Below are 24929 nucleotides of genomic sequence, written 5' to 3' on the forward strand. Positions count from 1 at the left end.
AAATACCCAATTCTCAATTTGGGTTACTAAACTTAAGACGTGATTAATCAGGCTATATGACCCAAACTGAGATTTAGAAATTTTGAATCTGCCTTAATGTGTTATGACATGGGGTGAAAATAGAAATGGGCCTGCTCCACCAAATATGGCAAATACTATTGGGCTTGGATTCTTCTGTAGACGCCAGCTAAATGAATCACATTGGAGCACACGCTTGGAATGTGACCGGTGCAAAATAACGGGTCATGCAAACCAACATTTTCAGTGTGGATTATGTGGTGATTCTCTTCTAACACTCTCCCCCTGTATTTTTCCTTCCCTCAGATTCTCTGCTATCCTTCCTGGTGATTTCCTTCCTTTCTGCCCTTTCAGTATTTTTGTGACTGGACGTTCATGTATTTCTGGATATTTCCTGTTGCTTTCAACATATATATATATAATATTCAGATTTCAGTGCAAATTTACTGTGTTATTTGTTTTTTGTTTTGAGATCATAACATAATGTCCCTCAGTTATTAGAAAAGAAAAAGTGCGTACAGTTCGCTCGAGTATAGAAACTTGGGAATGTAAAAAATTTAAATTGTTAATTTCTATGGTTGTTTTTTGCTTGAGTCAAAAGAAGTTTATTGCGAAAATTTCACTGCAAATGGGAACTTGTGAAATTGTAAATTGAAACTTATGAATTGTAAAATGTAAGATGTCTTGTACTTGAGTTGCAAAATGGTTATTGCAAAACTTTTGTTGCAAATGGGAACTTGTGAGTTGTGAATGAAAATTCTGAATCGAGAAACTTAACGTGTTAACTTTAAAGTTGTCTTATGATTAAGTCATATATAAGAGTTTTATTGCCAAAGTTTTGTTGCCAAAGGAAATTTGTGAATTTCAAATGGGAATTCACAAATTACGGAAGTTAACACAAGTTTTTAAGGAGCCTTGTGCTTGAGTTACAAGATTATTATTGTCATTTTTTTTTTCTTTTTTAGTGAATGGAAACTTGTGAATCGCAAAAATGTTAAGAAGGTCAAACTAAAACTTTAAAAAAAAATCGTAGGATTATACGCAACTCACCCGAAATTGGGAGGAATTTTGTATATTTTATCCTCATTTAAATACTACCCTTTTTATCTTCCCAAAAGAAATCAAATAAATAGGACAAAACTTAAATCAATAAACTTATATCCTATTAGGTCAAGTTCTCTAATTGGACATGTTATTTTGTTTTTACAATTGTTAAAATATATAAATGTACTTGTAAATTCACTTATAAGCACTTGAAAATTTTTGTATCAACTTGTATAATGTAAATTAATATTTGTAAATTTTTATATAGACAATTGTTATTTTGCTATTATTAACTGTTAAAATACACATCTGCACCTTTCAATTCACCTATGAACATGACTTAATAGATATAAGTATTTTGACCTAAGTTTTGTCCAAAAAGAATAGGACAAAATTTAATTCAAATTACGTATATCCCATTAGGTTTATTTGGCTTTTGTACTTGTTAAAATGTATATGTGTACTTGTAAATTTACTCATAAACACTTTAAAAGTTTTGTATCAACTCTTACAGCGTCAATTAAAATTTGTAAATTTTCATATAGACACTTATTGTTTTGCTATTATTAGTTGTTAAAATACTCATCTGCACTATTAAATTCACCTATGAACATTACTTTATAAATATAGTTAACTTTACATAATTTTTTGTCCAAATAAATAATACTCTTTTTAGAATTACATATGCATATTTTATATTTTAATTAACTTATATTATTCTAATCATAATTGATTTCATCCCAATTCAACCATGGTTAAACCATTAACCATCGAATCATTGCATTGACTGGTTTTTCATTCAAATTAATATTGAAAACGATGGTTTGTCTAATTAATGTCATCATCTTTTGTTCGGAACCTTCTAATGGTTCATTATTATTTTTCTACTTGAATATAACATGGTGTAATATTCCACTATTTGATTCCAATTAGGTTCTTTCTATTACATTTTTTTTTAAAAAAAAAATGTATCGGTCCGGTTTCAACAATTTTCTTTTGGTCATGAGCATCTGCTAGAAGCCAGCCTCAAAGCTACCCGAAAATTTGGTTCAAAGTTTGTTCACGTAGGCATTTTTAATTATTTATACCAATTGGTCCTTTGAATCTCACTGTTTAATTGACTGACCAAGTCAGTCGATTGAACAGAAATTAAATATAATAGACTTTTGAAGTTTACAATCTGAGACAGGGAGAGACTAAGACCAACCAATTGCCATAGATGATAGACCCTGGCAGCCACAATCAATAATTGTTTTGAAGGATATTTTTGAATATTACTAGCTCCCTCCTATACATAATATTATTTCTTATTCTTAATATATTGATAACTAATTTAAATAAATTAAAAAATTAGTTAAGTTGGTTAATTATAACAAATATGCTTTGATTTTTCTAAATTATCATATATCTTTAATAATGTGTATTAGAATTATATATCTCTTGATGGGAATATAATTCTGACGCACATTATTTTAGAAAAATATTATAAATTATAAATTCAAGAGACAAAATATATTAGAAATCTTATATATTTAGGACCAAATTTAATCCATAATTACCTCTATGACCGGAGGTAGTATAAGACATATTAGTTAAATTTTTTTACAAATCAAAAAATGTTAGTTAAGTCACTAAATATATTTTAAATCGATAAAACTTAGGGAAAATTATGCACAGGGCTCAAGAAGGAGACTTTATTCATCTAAGGTCTCATGAAATGTCAAAATTATTGGCAAGCCCCAAGAGACGATGGAGTGTTATATTCTAATTATAAAATGACATCACTACTCCTTAGATTCCTAATTCACATTTTCTCTACCATTATGTAACACCTCACATAATTATATCAATATACGCAGTAAAATATTTAATTTAAAAGTCCATACATATTTTTAATATTGCAATTAAGTCAAAATTTTAAAACATTTCTAACATAACTTAACAACATAAACTATTAAAGTCTTATAGTCATGGCAAATAAAAATATAACATAGCATGTGGTTGAGGAGCACAAAAGCTTTCATGGCTCACTACATTGGTGCCTTCCCTTGATTCCTACTAGATCCTTCGCCTGAAAATTGTTAATATAGGGGTGAGATCAAACGTTTCAGTAACTACTGAAATTCTAACCTATACAAGCAAATCATATATGATAAACCAAAAATCCGTTTATATGTGTGTATATAAATATATTAAAAATCACGGATTTGAGACATCCAATTCAATTTCATTTTTTTTCCAACAATATACCAATATCATTTTTCTAATATATCCAAAAATAATGCAATATGCTACCTCCCTTATATCACCGTCCACCCTTATACCGCTGACTGGAGCCATAAGCTAACACATGGTCCGATAGGAACTAATCCATTTTACTGAATTATTCCAAGCTCACCGATACAAGAGATATATCCGGCCAAAGATACAGAGCTCAAGCTCGGACTATGGCTCCCCTCCTTTGTGAATAGGGAGGTGTCATATGTCCCACAACTCCAATGAATTCCCGGCCAAAGGAAAACATGGAAGAATGGGCCCTGACAAGTGTCATCCACTGTGCACCGAGTGATGGCATACCACGTGGTAATTTTATATCCATGCAATCTCCTTCTATCCTTAGCCCAACAATGCATGTCAGATGCCAACAATGTTACATCATAAATACTTCCTCAAATATATTAAAAATAAGATAGCAATAAAACTCATGTACCATTTAATAGCAATTCATGATAATTTCATAGCTATTAATATATTTAAATATTGATCATAATTACTAGCAACATATCTTAATAAAATCATGTAACATACCAAAACATTTATTTTACAAAAATCATAATATTATATTTCAGGAATATAATAATTAGTAAATCCACAATATAATCATACACAATTCATGTATACAAGAAAGAATTTTCAGAGTTACCTGGTATTCTTTAGCTTACAAATATTCACACAAAGATTACTCCAAAATTCTCAAGTCTACAAAATTGCACATAAATATTTATTAATAAAAACTCAGAACTACTCTAAAGCTACTCTAAAATTCTAAAACTACCTTCTAAACCAAAATTACATAAATATATTAACTCTCCCAAATCTAGGCATGTATAATAGATATTATTTTGAAAAATAATTTACATATAAGGCTATTTAAATTTAACAAAAGTATATATATATTTTTAATTATAAACAAACTGTACCTTTATTTAATTTCACAAAATTCTCAATCCAAAATTCTCAAGTCTACAAAATTGCACATAAATATTTATTAATAAAAATTCAGAACTACTCTAAAGCTACTCTAAAATTCTAAAACTACCCTCTAAACCAAAATTACATAAATATATTAACTCTCCCAGGCATTTATAATAGATATTATTTTGAAAAATAATTTACATATAAGGCTATTTAAATTTAACAAAAGTATATATATTTTTAATTATAAACAAACTGTACCTTTATTTAATTTCACAAAATTCTCAATTTATAATTTTTCAAGCCTTCAAAAATTATTTCAAAAATATATATTTAACTTATTCAATATTTAAACCGACTAAAACCTCAATAATATATTAAATAACTCAAATAAATTATTTAACTCAAATTTAATCGGTAAAAACATATTACAAGTCTAAATAACAAACTTTTCAACTAAAATCTTAGTTTAAAATTCTCAAAATAATCATTAAACAAAAATAAACCGATTAAAATTCATTAATAATGGATCTTTAAATTTCTACGGTCATATATTGTCAAAACTCCATATTTACTCTATACCCAAACAGTAAAATTTTCTCTAAACATTATAATAATACTAAAAATATAAATTTCTAAATATATAGGAAATATTCATAAAGAAAATTTGACAACAAGAAATAGTTTTGTGTACCTAAATGATCTTCAAAACTTGTCCTGACCTTCAGCAGCTCTTCCCACTCTTTCCTTCTGTTCTCCCACTCTTTCTATTCCATTCTCTCACTCTCTTCGGTCTCCCCACTCCCTTTTATTCTTTTTTCCCTCCACCATCCAACTACCTTATTCCATTTTTTCCATCTTTCATTAAATGCTACTCCCCCAATTTCTTCCTTTTGTCAAATACTCCCAGCTTTCCACGGAAAGCTGTTTCTTTTTTTTTAATTTAATAATAATAAAATATTATTTAATTTAATTTAATAAATATTTTTTTTATTTTTTAAATATTTTTTATTTTTTATTTTTTTTTGCATTTACACATTACGATTGACAACTTTAGCAGCGACTATTAACAACCCAATGAGAAGGTGTTGACAACTTAAATAGTATCTGTTGACAACTTACTTTATAGGATCACATAACCTCCACATAAGAGTAAATTACAACCAAATAGTATAATACAATAACTTTAACACTGAAATAGAAAGCTTTTCAAAACCATTAAGAACTTTAACTAAATTCAATAGAATTATAGCAAAATTTTAATACAGAAATCTATTGACAACCTCAACAGTGAATATTAATAACCCAAGAAGAGCTGTTGACAATCTTGACAATGTCTATTAATAACTGACTTTATAAGATAATATAACCTCTAACAACTATAACTAACTAAATTATAACTAAGTAGTGTTAAAGTTGATCTTATGTAATTGTTATATTATACTATTTAGTTATAATTTAATCTTATGTAGAGGTTATATTATCCTATAGAATCAGTTGTTAATAGACACTGCCTAGGTTGTCAACAGCTTTCTTTGAGTTATTAATACTTATCGTTGAGGTTGTTAATATATGTCCGCATTAAAATTTTACTATAATCCTATTGGGTTTAGTTAAAGTTCTTAATGGTTTTGAAAAGCTTCCTATTTCAGTGTTAAAGTTGTTGTATTATACTTATTGGTTATAATTTATTTTTATGTGGAGATTACGTGATCCTATAAAAAAAGTTGTCAGCGGATACTACTTAGGTTGTTAACACCTTCTCATTGGGTTGTTAATAGTCACTGCTAAGGTTGTTAATCCCAATGGTAGAGAAAATGTGAATTGAGAATTTGAGAGGTAATGATGTTATTTTACAATTAGAATATAATAATCTAAGGTTTTTTGGGACCTACTAGTAATTTTGATATTTTGTGAGACCTTAGATGAATAAATTTTCTTTCTTGGAACCTGTACGTAATTTCCCCTAAAAGTTACCTATTTTTACCCTTGGAGAATACGATTGGAAAAAATTCTCTCATCTCTCTCACGCATTTAAAACTCTTTTTTTCTCTTTATAGTAAAAGGGTAAAAGTGAAAACCTATAATTATTTATCCTGTAAACCTTTTATATCTCGGACTAAAATTTTTTTGTAAAAGAATTTTTATATTTTGGACTGGAGGCAGTATTTTGATAGAAGTACTCCTAATTTATCAAGTGGGTACAATGTTGGCTTTAAATTTTAAAAAAATATAACAATATCTTTTTTTCTTTTTTTTAACCAGCATAACAATATCTCCCTTGCCTTTCAGACGAAAACATACATTTATTGATTGTGCGGCCCAGACTTGATAATCGGTGTTTGCCCCGTTTTAACAAAAGGGGGACATTGCTATGGTTTTTTGAGTTTGAGGCTAATATTGTGTCACTTGATAATTTTCAATATCCAATTTTTTAGACATTAATTTTGAATATTCAATACTCCTGTAAAAATAGTTTAAAGACAGAAAAAATGTCCATCAACCCTTAATAATTCTATCGCCAGGGTTTGATTTATTTGTGCATATGAGAAAAATATTCATCAACAGCGCAATCCAATTCAAGTTAATTAGGACCAGTTCACCAAAAATCAGACTAAAAAAATCAGGTGAGTTGCTTGTTTCTTTATTAATATATTTTTTTTAAAAAAGAGCTTGTAATTCTGGAAAATAAAAAAAGTAATGTGTCTATCACGTAAAACTCCTAAGTTATTTTTTTACTATATTTTATTATAATAAAAAAAATCTTTTTCGTATTAAAATTTAATAAATTTATAACTTCTTTCATATTTAATATATATACTTTTTCAAAAAATAACATTATACATAACAATAAATTAGTAGTAAAATTGTGCAGTCATATAATTAATTTAATGAGCTAAGGTGACTCATTTTAAGGATAAAAAATATTCTGACATATGTGTAGAAATACTAAATAAATAAAAATAAATTAATATTTTCTATTTCCGGTAAGTTTTAAAAATCTCACTATATATATTTTTAAATCACATTTAATATTTTATATTGCATAAATTAATAAATTAAAATATTTAAGCTAAATAAATATATTATAGCTTATTTGTTTAACAGAAATAAAGGCTAACACGTTTTTTAGGACTTAATTATTAGAGGACTTTTCAAAAAAAATACTACCTTCAGTCCTTAATATAGGAACGGGTTTAAATTTTAGTTTAATTCTAAATATAAAACTCTAATCTACTTTGTTTCTCATATTTATCTTTTTTTTCCAAATAATGATTATAGTAGTTGCACATGTTAAATGTTTAATGAAATAATAATTTTAGCTAATGTATATATGATTAGTAAGGGTATCTTAGAAAAAATAATACCTATTTATTACAAATAAATAACTTAACAAATTTTTTTAATATATTTAAATTAGTCAATTAGCTCTTATATTAAGGACCAGATATAGTTTTTTTTTCATTATTCTATTAATTGATTGATAATTGATTTGTTGATTTTTTAAACATAAAATCTAGAAGATGACGATGTCATACAATCGACGCGTGAGGAAAATTAAAATGATCAAATCTGTGAGAATTGAATTTCAGGGAATTACACATGTTGGGTCAGTATCCCACCAATATATATTGTCTTTTTTAGAATATTGGACTATGCATAATTCAAACAAGAAAAAAGCAGAACAGGGAATGTTGACTTAAACGAGAAAGCATCGTCGTTGTCGATTTGTTCTACTTTCTTTCTTGCACACCTAAACCAACTAAAAGTTGTTCTTTGCAAATTTGGATTCTATGTGCCGCCTTCTCTTTCTTTTCTTGTTCTCCACTGCGATTGTTTGTTTAGTGGAAATTGCCCGGCCCCACTTAACATACGAGGTCATACAGGCCCCACCGACACATTGAGCCCAGCAAAGGATAAAATTTGGTCGTACTCCTGCTTGTTAACACCTCAATTCATAAAAATTACAACAAAAAAATATTAAAATATCCTCAAAAATACAACAAAAAAGGATGGGTAGATTTTAAAATTTCAAATCAGATTCCTTGTAATATTTTAAAATTTTAAAATATTATAAACAATATCACTCTTACTCTTAATGACTACTTTCATATAGTTATTGACTATTTTTGTTTTCAAAATTTTGATGATTACTTTTATATAACCATTGACTATTGTATTTTTTGAATTTTTGAAACAAAAATAGTCAATAGTAAAATTAAAATAGTCAATAGCTAAGCAAGAGTTGTCACTAAATTTTTAAAAATGAAAGTAGTCAATTACAATATTAGAGTAGTTAGTACCTAAGCAAAAGTAATTATTGGAGTTCTAAAAACAAATGTAGTCAATAATTAAAGAAGAATAGTTAATACATAAGAAATAGTAGTTATAAGAGCTCTTGTGAAAATATTTAAAAAAGAATTCTGGTGACATGTTGCCAAAGTTCAGGTAGTTGGCCACTGGTGAGGTTGTTGGCAGAGCTCTAGCGGCTGAAAACTGGCAAAAGGTATTAAGTTGGCAATATTTAAGGGGAGAAAAAAGTAAATGACATTTGCGTAATTTGCCAAAATTTAAAAATTCCAAAAGACTATAAGGAGTCTGAATTGAAATTTTGAAATTCATCCATACTGATTGTTCTTTAACAATTTCTAGTGTATTTATTGTCTTTTTCCCTAAAAATTAATTCCTACAACATTATATACAAGGAAAATCATTTTCCATTCTTATAAATTTTTAATTTTTACTTGGTACCAATGTGTTTTTTCCTTAACTAAATTTTATAATTTCATTTTGTTAGCACCATGAACTCATGTAACTTTGATATGATGGCATGTTAATAATGCTATTTGAGCAAAGTTAAAGATTTGGTTAAAACAATACATAGGTATTAAATTAAAAATTAAAAAGTACAGATATTTATCATGTAGCGGTCTGTTGTAGCCCCCCTCATATTTAATATACATGCAAGAAAACGTAAAACTTCTTTTAAAATTATTTAATATGGGTAAAATAATTTTTTAAAATTTGCTGGATTCCTATTAAAAGTTACTTATAAAGGAGATTAAAAGAAAAAAATTAACGTTTGAATAATCTTGTCATGGTTCAATTGCAGGTAGTTGGATGTGTGTAAAAGAAAAAAAAATAAATATTGAAGTGATTTAAAAAAATTTAAATTCGAGAGCATATCCTGACACACCAATAGAGGTGGCTATTTTTTTGGGTTAATATAATTTTTAGTTTTTTAAATTTGTTTTTATTTTAGTTTTGATTTCTCAAGTTCCAAACAATAAGATTTGATCTTTCAAGTTTTTTTTATTTAAAATATTAGACCCTATAATTTTATAAATACATGGACTATTTTACTATTAGAATGATCAAAATTAAAATAAGAACAAACTTAAGGAATTAAAAATTATATTAATTCTATTTCTTGCATTCACAAAACTAAAATCAAAATTTAAGTGAGATATTAAATTATTTTCACTCAAGCTAAATATAGATGGTTATGTTTCCCTCTTTTTTCTTTTTTTAATAATTTAGATTAAATTTAGATGGTTTGAATGTATTATTTTTTTTAATGAAATGATAAAAAATTAATTTGGCAAAATTTTTTGATAAAACATTAAAATAAAAAAACTAGTAAAACAAATATCCCTAAACATCAAACGATCCAACGATCAAAATCGAACTACCAAATCAAAAGGACCGTTGAGAGAGGAAATAATGAGAAAATTGGCTTGAGGCACAAATGAAATAAATATGGCCGGTTATTTTTCTCTTTTTCTTTTCTCAGTTTGAAAGGGAAAATCGTCGCCTAAGAGTACAAAAGAATGAAGGAAAAATTACTAGAAATTCCCCTATTACAAAATTTATTCTTCGCACTCTTTGAATGGACACAACTTTTCTTTAATTGTATATAATATATTTTTAATTTTGTGTAAATATCTGTTATTTTACAAACAACTCAAGTTACGTTACACCCAATTGAAGGCGAGCTGTATCTGGATGCTTAAACAAATTTGGTACTCTTGGAAAATAAAGTTTGCAATAAGAACTTTTCAGCAATTTTCCCTTGAATGAATTATTTAATAAAATTAAAATTTAAAAAAGGGTAAAAACTAAAAGTGTAGTTTTAATTCTGATCTTTTTTCAATGTAATTTTACTCCTAATATTTTTTGTAATGTGATTTTAATTTTGATCTTATTTTTCATATGTAATTTTACTCTTGATTTTTTTTAAAAAACAATTTTACTCCTGATTTTTGATACAATTTTATTTCTCACAGCTAAAATTGCACCAAAAAATCAAAGATAAAATTACATATTAGAAATAAGATTAGAATTAAAATTACATTTTTATCTATTTAAAAAATAATAAATTGTAAAATTGGGAAAAATCTTCCATTAAATTGTATTGGTGATAGAAGGATCTAACTAAGGGTGTGTTTGGATGAAACCAAACCGTGGTTTGAAAAAGTGATTCTGGAGAATAGATTCTGGGGAGAATGGATTCTGTGAAAAATAGATTTTATAAAAAAGTGATTCTGAGAAGTGAGAGTGTTTGGATAGTTGTTATCAGAAGCACTTTTTATATATACAAATTACTAAAAAAAAAGACATAAGTTAATATGATAATTACAGAAAAAATAGATTTTATGATATATTTTAATTTGAAGGAATAAAATTGTTAATAATATATTTTTACCAACATAATTAATAATACATAAGATAATATAATTAATAAATAATTAATGTGTATATATATTTATAAAATATAAGATTAAATATGTTTATAAAAAACATAACAAGATACATATCATATAGGCTCTCACACTCTCCCTTTTTTCTCCAAAAGCAAAAAAATTTTGCTTTTTCCAAAACCATGGTTTTGGCCCAAAACCATGGTTTTGGTTTTTAGAGGGGGTGTTTGGGTGATTGACACCCCAAACCATGGTTTGGGGTGTCACCCAAACACACCCTAAATCAACGTGTTTGGCGTGTGCAAGATTTGCGTGGCTCCGGTATCGATACTTTCTGAATACAAAAACTTACGGGATCCTTCTTACAAAGAAAATTTTCAATTGAGACTTTCTTTTAAGTTTCCCAAAACAATCATCATTAATCAACTTCAAACGGTCCAACCGTCAAATTCAGCTGTGGAAAGTAGCCGCGATAGAAGAATTAAAGCGGAAGCTGGCTTCATACATAAATGAAATCCAACTACTAAAACCGCCTTTAACAATCTAAAGTCTCACTTCTTTCCTGTTCAGCAAAACCAGACATTATGGGAGGTTTCAAGAACCTCCTCTTCTTCCTTTTCTGGTTCTTCTTCATCACTTTCCTCTCTTTCTTCCCTGCAATTTCATTCTCTTCTGATACCTTGAATTCAACCCAATCTCTCAAAACCAACGACACACTCTTATCGGCCAAGCAGACTTTCGTTCTGGGTTTCTTCTCTCTAGATAAATCAAGATACTACCTAGGAATCTGGTACAAGAACATTTCAGATCTTACAGTGGTTTGGGTCGCAAACAGAGACAACCCGCTTGAGGATTCAAATGGGTTTCTGAAGATCGGAAACAAAGGAAACATGGAGATTGTGGATCGAACAGGAAAACCCATATGGTCATCAAACCAAACCATCTCTGCGAAAAACCCGGTTCTTCAGATTCTCGATTCAGGGAATCTGGTTATCAGAGAATCTTCTGTATCTGCCTCGAATTCCTTATGGCATAGCTTCGATTACCCCACAGACACGCTCTTGCCAGGCATGAAGCTTCTTTATAACTTCGACACAAAAATAGAGAGGCATATAACTTCATGGAGCTCAAAAGAAGATCCATCCACAGGCGTTATCTCCTTCAAGCTCGATTTCCATGGCCTCCCAGAGATTTTCCTATGGAACAATAAGACAAAATTGTACAGAAGTGGACCTTGGAATGGTGTAAGATTTAGTGGGGTTCCGGAAATGAAATCAGGGACAGACACGATCGAGTTCGATTTCTACGAGGATGAACACCAAGTATACTACACATTCAAAATTGGAAGCCATCCATTGTATTCCAGACTCACTGTAACCCCAGATGGTGAGCTTCAACGCTTAACCTGGGTACCAGATAACCAAGTTTGGACCCAATTTTGGATTGCTCCGAAAGACCAATGCGATAACTACAAAGAATGTGGCCCTTATGGGATATGTGATACAAACGCTTCACCAGTTTGTACTTGCACGAGAGGATTCAGTCCTAAGAACATTCAAGCTTGGAATCTGAGAGATGGGTCCGATGGATGTGTGAGGGACACAAAGTTAGATTGTGGGACTGATAAGTTCTTGAAGGTGCAGAACGTGAAGTTGCCGGATACAACCTCGGTGTTTGTTAATAAAAGTATGAATCTAGTTGAGTGTGCAGGTTTGTGTCAGAAGAATTGTTCATGTACAGCTTATGCGAACATATATATCACCAATGGAGGATCCGGGTGTGTTATGTGGTCTGATGAACTCATAGATATGAGGGTTTATACTGCTGGAGGCCAAGATCTGTATGTCAGATTAGCAGCTTCTGATGTAGGTATGTTTTTAATCCTTTGTTTCTTCGATTGATTTTATGTTTCTGGGTTTTGATGATTATTATCTGTTTCGGTTCAGATATTTGAAACTACTGTGTGATTAAGATTAATCTTATTGAATAGATTAGGTTATAATTAATGTACTTTGATAGAAGTAAGAATTATGAACGAATGGACAGTTTTTTTTTTTTTTGGGGGGGGGGCCGGAATGGACAGTTAAATTAAATGGGACAGAATATGTGGTTATTTTGATTTTTCACATTTTTAAGATGGGCAATATGGTGGTCCAAAATTAATCTGGACAGTTTATTTTTTTAATTAAATTTTATTTTTTTAGTTTTGAATTAAATTTTAATAATTTTTCTTTAAACATTAGTTGGGGGAGCGGTTTTACTGGTGTGTTTCGTAATTGTGAATTGAGACGTAACTTGTTTGATTTGCATTCCTCTCTATTTGCAGGTCAGAGAAAAGTATTTTATTTTGCCCTTTTGAACGGGAAAAATGTGGAATAATTGGAATTATATCTTTTTTTTCCAAAGCTTTTGGTTATATCTTGAAGCTTTGTTGTAAAATTTTTTAGCAACATGGAAAATAGTAAGTGATTCTTTTAAAAATTTGTAATCCTAAAATCATCTTAATTAATTAGTCGATTTTTTAAATAAAATTTATTTTTGGTATTCCAAATACTTTTATGCTAGTTTTAATTTACATTTTCTCATTTTTCATTGTTAACGCGATTTAAGTCAAAAAGATGCTTTTAAAAAGTTTGTGGGCCCACTAGAAGGAGGCTTATCCTTTGCTTTGTTTCTAGAAGGAAAATAACTGGGAATGCCCTGATTATTAACCCTGGACCCACATTGAGGGGCTATTTCCACATTTTTCTTTTCTTAATTAATAACGTTGAAACGTGAGTGGATTTTCTACTCTGGTGCAAAATAAAAATAAAAAGAATACTATTTTTTTATTTGAGATGAAATTACATATCTATTGAATTGATGAATTATTATTTGTGCATATTTGGATATTGAGTAAGATGTAGTGTAGTTATAATTGTTTCAGTTGTAGTTATAACTTATTCACTAAAATATTCTTTTAATTATTTAGATAGAAACTACCCAAATTAATAGAAATTTCCTTATAATTTGAGAAAAAAATGTAAAATAGATTTAAGTCTTACGCCTAGTACGAAAGCGAGCCCTTCAGATAGACCCAAAAGAATACTTTTCAAGTAAGTTTTTGGATTTACCATCTCGTGGCAATATTGGATGACAGGGGACTATATAAAAAAATGATTAAATCCAAATTTGCAATATTTAAAGATTAGTCAAATTTGAATAGATTGGTTGAATTGTCTATTTGCATTGGTCATTCATATATCAAATTCACGGGCATCAATATGTTTTTGAACCATGCACCAATAAAACCTAAAGCATCATATGTCTTGAACAGACTACATTCTAAGAATGGGAATGGAGTTTGGCGAAGTCCAATTTTGTAACTCACACCAACTCACTAACTTTTTAAGTGGGGCCCAAAAAAGTGTTTTGGAGCCATTCTTATGGTGGTTGTAGTTACTCTTCCATATTTGGCCATTTCTATCAAACAATCTAAAAATTCAAAACTAGCATAATTTGTGCCCATCTTTTTTTATTTGTCTTTTTTGAAGACTCTGATTTTTTTTTTCAAGTTGCATAGTTGTTGATTACAAGTGGGGCCAAAAAATGGAAAAAACAGAACCGATTCCACTTGTTTCTAGTGGTACTAGGAGAAATTCCAGTGTTGGTTTTAATTTCTTATGCCTACTTTTGGAAAAGACCCTCGGCGCACAAAGCCACTTTTTGCATCAATGTTCTTTTATATACAAATTGTGAGTATGTAGTAATTTTCATGCCGTGAGCTCATAGTCTGCTAGCGAGTTTTATTTATGACTTAAATTAGATATTGAACTTCAAATTTTTTTTATTGTGTTATTAAATTATATATCAATCTATAAGTGAGGTAAATTAGTTTGAAAAAATGATAAATATAATTTAGTAATTTTCTTAGTCTTTTCAAATTAATTAACTGGGTGATGTAAAATGGGAGGGGGAAAGAAAGAGATCAGAGAAAGAAAAGAGAAGAGAAGAGACAAGGAGAATAGAGAATAGGAGAGAAAACCCCGAAATAGAGAGAGAATGATAACTACAATTTGATTCAATAATCAAGTCTAGTCTGCAGAACAAAATCCTAAGACTATTTATCGTAAATAATAATAACAATTAATCCTGATAGTAAAATATTAAAATACAGATAAATCAAAATAAATTCAAATATCCTAAAATTATAATTAACCCATAATTATTTCCTGTCCCGTATTTAATTACTGAACTTATATTAAAGATTGAAGGTAGTTTGTGTATATAATATGCTAATATATCAGTTTTTCTCAAATGACGTAGAATCTGCAGGTGGATCTAAGAACAATGTGGAATCGAAGGCTATAGGCATTACAGTTGCCATATCTGTTGTACTAGTGGGATTACTCATCTATTTCCTCTGGAAGAGAAGGGAATTGCAAAGAATGTTGAAAGGCAGGTCTGAATCTAGAGGTAATACTGAAGTAGTTTTTCTCATGTGAATTCTTGTTATGATAGGCAGATGAGGGGTTTGATGAAATGTTTTACTTGCTTTACAGGTGGATTTGAGAGAAGTCAAGATTCTCTAAAGAATGAGTCAGTCTTCACAAGTACTAGAGGAAACTCTGGTGAAGATGAGATGGATGAACTCGAGTTGCCATTGTTTGATTTTAACACCATATCAATGGCTACAAATAACTTCTCTGAAGAAAACAAGCTTGGAGAAGGAGGCTTTGGTAGTGTTTACAGGGTAAATTGATTTTGATCCCAGTATCTCTCAAGAATCCATCATCAATATCATACAGCAGAATTAAGAAACTAACGCAGAATGGTTGCTCTTATGCCAGGGTAGATTAATGGAAGGCCAAGAAATTGCGGTGAAAAGGTTATCCAGAAATTCTGGGCAAGGAACTGAACAATTTAAGAATGAAGTCAGGTTAATTGCGAGACTTCAACATCGTAATCTTGTTCGGTTGTTCGGTTGTTGTGTTGAGATGGATGAGAAGATGCTGGTTTATGAGTACATGGAGAATAGAAGCCTTGATTCCATTTTGTTTGGTGAGTTGTATACACATGGCGTATCTTGTTTGTTATGATTTTTCTTACGGTCAAGCTCGATTCATTGTGAATGAAATTTTTACTCATGTACATGACTTTTTCATCCACTAATTTCCAGATAAAGCAAGGAGATCCATATTGAATTGGCAAAAGCGTTTCTACATCATATGTGGAATTGCAAGAGGACTTCTTTACCTGCATCAAGATTCTAGATTTAGGATCATTCATAGGGATCTTAAGGCCAGCAATGTCCTACTCGACGAACAAATGAACCCAAAGATATCAGATTTTGGGATGGCAAGAATATTTGGAACAAATCAAACAGAAGCAAATACATTGAGAGTTGTCGGGACATAGTGAGTATTTCAACAACCTCTAATACTCTCTAAGAGACCTAATGTTATGACCTCATGTTTTATATTTTTTTCATTATGCAGCGGCTACATGTCTCCAGAGTATGCCATGGATGGACTCTTCTCAATAAAGTCCGATGTATTTAGTTTTGGGGTTCTAGTACTCGAGATCATAACTGGCAGGAAGAACAGAGGGTTTTACTACTCAAATGATGAATTGAATCTTCTTGGACATGTATGTGCAAGAGTTTATGTTGTTAGATAGTTACATGATTAATACTTTGTCATATCATATTGTGCTAAAAACAACTGTTTCATTATAGGCATGGAGTCAATGGAAAGAAGGAAAAGCACTTGAACTCATCGATCCATCGATTGCAGATTCATATTCGCCATCCGAAGTGCTTCGATGCGTGCAGGTTGGGCTCCTGTGTGTTCAAGAGCGCGCGGAAGATAGACCAACAATGGCCACTGTGGTATTGATGTTGAGTAGTGAAACTGTATTGATGCCACAGCCTAAAAGCCCTGGGTTTTGTGTGGGAAGGAACCCTAATGAAACAGAAACGTCTTCAAGTAAGCAAGACCAATCATACAGTGTGAATGAAGTTACTGTCACAATGCTGCATGCTAGGTAGAGAAACAAGCATAGCCTCACAAAACAGATTTGTATACTTCAAATGATTTAGCAGAGAACATGTAAATTTTCCTGCTTGTAATAGTTGCGGCGTCTTGAGATCATCTTTGATCTTGTTTTTGGTGTATATATGAGAGAGATACTTTCACTAAATAGTGACACTCGATTCAAGTACCCTATAACTGGCATTTGATTAATTATACTCCCTTTAAATGTTAGAACTACACAAGACCTCGGTTTGTTTTGCTTTCCAAATTTATAATTATTTTTCCAAGCATCCCTATTAATTAGACGTATTAAAGGAGTTTTCATTAAAGGATAGTTACAATATACATGACTAAAGAGAGTATTTTAAGGAAATAAACGCATATTTATTATAAATAACTAATTTAGTTAGTTTTTTAATATTTACAAATCAGTTATCTAATTCTTATATTTAATTCTTATATTGAATATTAGAAGTAATATTACTTAGTTCCATTACCTTATAATTGACATTTGATTATATTATATTACTTTCTTTGTAGCCACATTTTCAGTTACAGGTCATACTTAATTGTTAAAACCTTTTAGGACAAATAAGAAACAGAAAATTTTCATTTTCTGAATTAAAAAAATATAGTTTCTTTATTCAATGCGTATTCTAATAACTTAGAAATGGGTGATGAATTAATCTATTGTGATTTTTGCATGAGATTGAGCAGTATAGTTCTTATTAGCACGGAAATTGAAAAAGAATCAAAATCATAGAGTTTCTATGGAAAATCCTAGGCAATGTCCTTTAATTTCAATTACAGACGTCATGAGAAAGTTTTAACTGACTTGAACATGATTAAGTCACATCATCAAATCAAGCATATACATCATATTACCTCTGGTCCTTAATATAAGCTCGTTTGATTTTTATTTTAGTTCTAAATATAAGACCCTAATATACTTTTTCTCCTATATTTTTGTATTTTTTCCTAAAATAGTTTTTCTAATAACGGTAATTTTAACCAATACACTTGATTAGTAAAAATATTTTGGAAAAAACAATATCTATGTATTGCAAATAACTAACTTAACTTATTTCCTTAATCTCTTCAAATTAGTCAACTAGCTCTTATAATTAGGATTAGAGGTAGTACAAACTGGATAAGAGTATGTATGGACAAGACTAGACTGGGTTAGCTATTAACCCGATGGTTAGTTTAGTGAAAACCTTAGGTTGAAAATGATAGCTTGAAGTTTGGTCCAGTCTATTTTTTAAAAGGTTTTTCTTTAATGTGAGGCAATATTTTAACTCAATAATCACAATAAAAGACAATAACAATAGCCATAGAAACTGGTCTCAACAAAGGGAAAATTGGTCGACAGTGGAAGTTTGCTCATTATCCACTGTTGCACAAAGATAAAACACAAGTATTGATCAATTAACAAAACTAATTATTAAAGATAAAAAGTATTAATCAATCAAAAAATAAGTACTGAAAATAAAATTTTGCTGATCCAAGCTTCATCATACTTGATCAGTACCTTTCAATCTCTTAATAATGTTATATTTAATTTATTAATCCTCATCAATTTAGATAATATATACATGTGCTCATCACTTAGGAAGTTAAGAGATAATTAGATAAATCTTAGTTATTTGAATTGATAAAAACCTTATATAGAAGAATTGAAAAAATTATATAAATAATAGATTAAAATTTAAAAAGAACTTGGGCTAGACTACAACAGATCAACTGGTTTGAGGAATCAATTCCCTGTCACGTCTAGTCTGATGAAACCAATTCAATCCAGTTTAGTCTTATCTTGCTTCGGGCCATTGCTTTTGGACTGGATCAGGTCAGATTTTGCTTGGGTTGGATGGGGATTTTTGCAGACCCCTGATAAAGAAACTATTGCAGAAAGTGCCATCAAATCCACTAATTTTAAAGTTCATGCCACCCTAAATCCGCACTTAAATTTCTTTTAAAATGCAATTATAAACTTAACAGTAGCAGAGAAACTAGTACAAGAATGTCACTAGAGGTGACGGTTACTCTGGAATAATGCAGAAAAACTAAAGTGATCTCAATTATGAATTTTTATTCTTCTCCTTGTTACATGGTTTTTTGTAACCTTGTGATATGAAACCCTGCTGACTTATTTTAGAAGAGGTAAGAAACAGAACGTTAATTAATTAGCATTTCTTTATTTAATTCCTTTTTTGTGTAATTGTTTAATTTAAATTATGGTTGAGAGATTTTAGAAGTCAATTCAAATAAGGATCCATGTTAAGAGGATCTCAACGTCTGGTTTCTTGATATTTTGCTGTTGGAATCAGTCCCAAAAATTTCGGGATTATTTCTTGATTTTATTTCATTATTTAAATGTAATTTCAGTCTATAAATAAACTAGCCACCCTAGAACTAATCATCCCGTGAATAGCATATCTGTTTTTTCCATGGGAGATTCTCCATCTTATTTGGCCAGCGAAAAAGGATCGAGTGAGATGCTTACTTTACTATTCTTCTTAGATTTATCTTCCCTTCTATCTTTCCAACAGTTTTGAGCCCTTATCACCTTGTTACTACTATTTCTTGACCTTCTTTCAATTTTCCCAAAAGTTTTAGGTAAAGAAAGTAAAATTCATACTATAGAGAAAAAAAAGAGCTGATGAAAACAAATAGAGATATAAATAATCTGTTTGATCTGACCTACTTCCATTTTCCTGTTATTCTTAAAGAACAGAAAGAATAAAGAGAAACATCAGTCAGATAAATCAATCATCTGATCTGCGGTTCAAATTTTTGAACCAACTTCTTTGTTTTGGGCTAATTCCCAGCAAACTACATTCCACCTGTTGCCAATGAAGCATAAGAAGTAGCTCTTGGATGGAAGAATCTTGTTTGATAAGAGAATTAACTAAAAAATTAAATTTGAAGAATCATAACTAATGATTTCATCTCCTGCTATATATACATATATTAAATTTGAAGATCTAACATCAAATAAGGCGTGATAACGTGGAAAGTGACCAAAATTGTCTCTAAAAATGCTAGTGAACGATGTTTTGGGCTGGAAAAGATTCAAATGAGCTGAGAAGTGTTTGTATGGCCATTTCAAATGCTCTGGTTGAATATTTCAAGTATTCTTTCAGGCCTATAAGGAAAAAAAAAAATATAAAACTTGAAGAATCCTACTGAAATCTGATGTAGTCTTCCACAAAGTCTTAGCTCTAATGAGTCTTCAGTTTCAAATCCCTTTAGAACTGTTGAAACTTATTGAAGATGATAAGGAAACATAAATAGTTATCAGGATTCTTAAGAAAGCAAAAATACACTTCCGAACTAGCTATTGGAGTAAGGTCAATCTTTACTTAATTAAACCAACTTTTTGGCGTTATTTTCTTTTGAGAAAATTATTTTCCGTTCTGATAAATGAGGCTTCCATGAGATTAAACCAAACTGTCCAAGCTCTTCTCTAACCGTCTTGACAGAGGAACCGGAAAGGAAGAAAAAAGAATAGTTTTATATAAGATTGAACCTTACATTTCTGTATTCTGCATATTACAACTATAAGTTTTAAAGAATAAGACCGTGACAAGTTTCTAATTTCGGGCTTCCAGAAGTGTAATAGTCATAGCATTGCTACTACAGTGGTCCTGACTATAACCATCAAACTCTTCCATAAAAAACCCAGGTAACTTTGGTTCAGGAAGCGTCATACATTCATTGGACAACATGAAAACCACAGACAGCATAGTTGGTCTATCTTCAGGGAACTTTTGCACACATAAGAGACCAATTTGCAGGCATTTGATTAGTTCAGTTGACATATCTGTCCTGTCACAGCTTGGATCCATAAAGTCCAGTGGTCGTTCTCCTTTCCACAGTATCCATGCCTAGATGCACCAAAAATGTCAGTAGTGGAGAACAAATCACAACAAATAATGCTTAGATGCAATTCTGTAAAGTTCTTCAAATTCATTATCAATTGTAGAAGAGCTCTCTTTTGAAGCGTACAATGATGTACAGATAATATGAGGGGAACAAAAAAATGCAAATATAATATCATAGAAAAATTGATAGAAAATACTTAAGAAACAAGATGTATGTGTTGGTTCCCAGGAAAATCAATAAAGGAATGGCTTAAAAACTTAATGCCGAGTTACAAGTAACTAAATAATGCTACCTGCCCCAACAGATTATGGCAATGGTCTGGACTTCTGTAACGACTATTTTTTATGCCACTCAATATCTCCAGCACTATAACCCCAAAGCTAAATACATCAGATTTGGGAGAGAATAGCCCATGTACTGCATATTCAGGTGATATATAACCGCTGCACATTATCAAGCACAACACGACATTAGTTTTTCTATTCCACAACTAAGACATTATATTAGCCTCTCTTGTGGAAAAATTATTAGTAAACCATCATACAACTTACTATGTCCCAACAATACTTTTTGCTTTTACTGCTGAAAGATCTCCTTCAAAGATATGAGCTAAACCAAAATCAGAAATTTTGGGTAGCAAGTCATTGTCTAATAGAATGTTACTTGTTTTCAAGTCCCTGTGGATGATGGTTAATCTAGAATCTTGATGAAGATATAACAGTCCTCGAGCAATCCCCATAATGATTTCATACCTCTTCCTCCAATTCAAAAGATTTCTTCCTCTAGGATCTAAGCAAAGTTAGTCAAAGCTCAATAAGCTGTTACAGAGAAGGTCATTCAAATTAAAAGAGAATTAGACATAAGAGTTAGTTATGACAAATTACAATTTTCCAGAGGTTATCTTACCAAAAATAAAATGGTCCAAACTTTTATTAGGCATGTATTCATAGACTAACATTCTTTCTTCTCCTTGAACACATCCACCCAAAACCCTGACAAGATTTCGGTGTTGGAATTTGGCAACAAATCCAACTTCATTCATAAACTCTTTGATCCCCTGTTTCGATGTTCTTGATAGCCTTTTTACAGCTATTTCTTGTCCATCTGACATCTTACCCTAAATTTTAATGAACATAAGTAAGATTTACAAGGTTAAAAAAATAACAGTTAGTGTATTTTTAAAGAGAAGAATCACCTTGTAAACAGGGCCAAAACCACCTTCTCCAATCTGGTTCTCCTTAGAGAAATTGTTGGTTGCAGCCAGAATGGTAAGCATATCAAAAAGAGGCGATGCTTGCTCTTCACTATGGTTTCTCTGCCCTACAATTTGGAGAAGTAATTACCTGTCAGACTATCATAATTGCTTACCATGCTCAAAATTTCATGATTCTCCTTGACAAACTTTTTTAAAATTCATTGACTGTTTGACGTTAACAGCATTACAGATTTGCCAAAAAATTTTTTTGTTTGGGGGGGGGGGGTAATTGGTATTACAGCATATAGAATAAAAGGTCTCTCTCTCTTTTTTCCCCCCTCCTAAAAATCCATATGGTCATCTATACAGTTTGGTTATACTAATAGCAATGCAATGTTCCACTTATTCTTTAAAAAGACAGAACGAATAACGAGAAGCATCGCTGAACTAAGTCAATAATCTGCTCTTTGCCTCAATCTCTGAAACAATCATATAGTTCATTATGCAGCAAACTACATCCCCAATTCAGATTTAAAAGAGATATGAAGTTGCTATTGGATGGCACAATCCTGGTTGATAAGTACGCAAAAGCAATCTAAAGAATCTTACCCAAATTGGCGGTCACAATCTTCCGCATATTCTTCTCTTTAAATTTCTTAGCAAGGAACATTATGAAACACAACACAAGCAGTGCCAAAGACACGGATATGGCCACCACTGCAACTTTCCTTTTACTAGAAGTAGAAGTGGAACCTTCACATCCATGAAGCAAAATGAAGACCATAGTGATTATTAGCATGAATGCATCTTTAAGAACAGGTAGTGTGTGTGTGTAAAAGAAAATCTACAATAAAAGTACACAGAAATATGAGTGGATGAGCATATTGTCTGTAAAGATGCTGCCCATATCAAATGGTTGGATATGAAAATGTAACTTGAGCTTAAAGCAGAAAATGTCACTGCAACAGTTTAGTACATGAATATCACAAGCCTAGACTGAAGTTTGCAAACAGAACTGAAAAGGAAGCTGAGATTCCAATCCTCTGCCTCTTTCACACTAAAACAAAGACATCGTAAAGGAAGCAGTTTCTGCTGTACTAATGCAGCAGAACGAGTTCTTACCTACTTCTGATGCGGCTAACCTGACATAGAGATCCTGTTGTGGACCTACTTTAGTTTGAAGCAACTTCATGTCAACCAAGTTGCCAAACCAAATCAAACAGCCATGAGGCCCTCCATTGAGAGCAGAATTTGCATAAGCTGTACAAGAACAGTTCTCCAAGCACTTCATCTTACACTCTTCAAGACTCATATTATCTTGTGTCCAATATTGCAGCAACATGGGCAATTTCACCGAGCTTAACTTGTTAAACTTGTCACCCTGTGTGCAGTTTAATGGTGTTCTCCTAGTGCATCCTCCAGACCAACTAAATGCATTCCATTCTTCTTGAGATTTAGATTTGAAGCCAATCAAGCAATTACAGAAAACAGGGATACTATTGATATCACAGATACCATTGTCCCCACAAGCTCCATAATTATCACAAAAGTCTTTTCTCGCCTCATAGATACTAGTCCACTTTGAATTTTGAGTGTCCCATATGTATCTTTCAGCTTGTCCATCATATCTCATCACAAGCCTTGAAAGTCTATCTCCTGGTTCATTCCAATATACTGCTTCGTTGTCATTCACTAATAGTTCTGGCTTGAAGGCTGTAAATGATGTCCAAATGTCTCCATTTAATCCAACACCGTTCCAAATTCCACTCCGGAACTTGATAATGGCTCCCTCGCGAAGCACAATTTCAGGAAATCCAATATGATCAAAGATGTAGGTAAAGTTTCCTTCAGATGGGTCATTTTCACCCTTCCAAGAAGTCAAGTACCTGTTTAGGCCTGAATTCTTATCCCAACCAACCCTCATGCCTGGTAACATAGTATCAGTAGGGTGGTCAAAGCTTTGCCATATATAGCTACCAGAATCGCCTTTACCATCAATCAAAACAAGATTCCCAGAATCCAGCAGCTTTGCTATTGGATCTTGAATTGTTCTTGAGGGACCTGAAGACCAGACAAAATTCTCTTCTCCATCCAAGAGAACAAGATTCCCATCAGCACCAATTGTAAATTCTCCACTGGAGTCATTCAATGGGTTCTCCCTGTTAGCAACCCAAACAACAGTTTGGGGTGTAATATTTTTATACCATATCCCTACATATCGACTTTTGGAGGTTCCAGGTGTGAAAAATCCAAGAACAAAAAGTTGTCCAGCAGAAGTAAGCTCTTGGCCATCTATAAGAGATTGGTTTGGCGATAAGGTATTTGCTGCAGATGAAGTTTTACGAAGGAAAAATATACAAGTAAAACTAAAAACAAAGATCAGGAGATTTTGCATATGTTCCCTCTTCTTTCTCCCACATAAATGTGAATTTCAAGGCCACAAAGAGCAATGCCAGTGTTTTATATCCTCAGATGCAACCAAGAAACAGGAAAAGAAAAGGAAGGAACAACAAGAGTTCAAATACAAGCAAACCTTGTTTGAGACATGATTCCTGTAAACATGGTAAGTGAAGAAAGAGAGGGACTCAAATTAAACAACTCTATACTCTGAATGACTGATTTCCAAGCTAAGCCAAAACTTTAAGGTTTTCTATAACAGCGAAAAAGTCAACAACGGAGATATGATTGTTACTTGCTTCCGGAAGTTTCTTTGAATTCATATGTTAATGTTACTTGAGATTTTTAAGGGGGGAAGAAAAAGTCCTTTGTTATCTCTTTCTGCAAAGTCAAGTTGACTTTTCTTCTTACTATCTTTCAATTATTAAGAAATTGCTATAGAATAGCTATACTTTGTTGGAAGAGTGCACTGATCTCCAT

The 24929-nt window shown here is 31.1% G+C and overlaps 2 protein-coding genes across 3 annotated transcripts; one reads left to right on the plus strand and one right to left on the minus strand.

The window, feature by feature from the left end:
* The first annotated feature begins 11521 nt into the window (after nucleotides 1–11521).
* On the plus strand, nucleotides 11522–17185 carry LOC114759422 (receptor-like serine/threonine-protein kinase SD1-8). Of its 2 annotated transcripts, none has more exons than XM_028948596.1 (7): nucleotides 11522–12827; nucleotides 15264–15413; nucleotides 15500–15690; nucleotides 15788–15998; nucleotides 16117–16354; nucleotides 16436–16586; nucleotides 16675–17185. In XM_028948596.1, the coding sequence occupies exons 1-7, from the start codon at nucleotides 11543–11545 to the stop codon at nucleotides 16984–16986; spliced, it is 2538 nt and encodes an 845-aa protein (XP_028804429.1). In that variant the 5' UTR covers nucleotides 11522–11542; the 3' UTR covers nucleotides 16987–17185. The 2 variants fall into 2 exon arrangements, with proteins under 2 accessions (XP_028804429.1, XP_028804430.1); XM_028948597.1 differs by having other exon boundaries at nucleotides 15273–15413.
* A 3281-nt stretch (nucleotides 17186–20466) lies between these two features.
* On the minus strand, nucleotides 20467–24647 carry LOC114759413 (G-type lectin S-receptor-like serine/threonine-protein kinase At4g27290). Its single transcript, XM_028948590.1, has 7 exons — nucleotides 23175–24647; nucleotides 22662–22805; nucleotides 22053–22177; nucleotides 21764–21974; nucleotides 21409–21646; nucleotides 21150–21300; nucleotides 20467–20859 (listed from the first exon to the last, which is right to left on the minus strand). The coding sequence occupies exons 1-7, from the start codon at nucleotides 24445–24447 to the stop codon at nucleotides 20566–20568; spliced, it is 2436 nt and encodes an 811-aa protein (XP_028804423.1). The 5' UTR covers nucleotides 24448–24647; the 3' UTR covers nucleotides 20467–20565.
* Between the last annotated feature and the right edge of the window lie 282 nt (nucleotides 24648–24929).

Source organism: Neltuma alba, unplaced genomic scaffold, assembly GCF_004799145.2.
Source record: "Neltuma alba isolate B1F8T4 unplaced genomic scaffold, ASM479914v2 tig00010842_pilon, whole genome shotgun sequence".
Lineage (NCBI taxonomy): Eukaryota > Viridiplantae > Streptophyta > Magnoliopsida > Fabales > Fabaceae > Neltuma > Neltuma alba.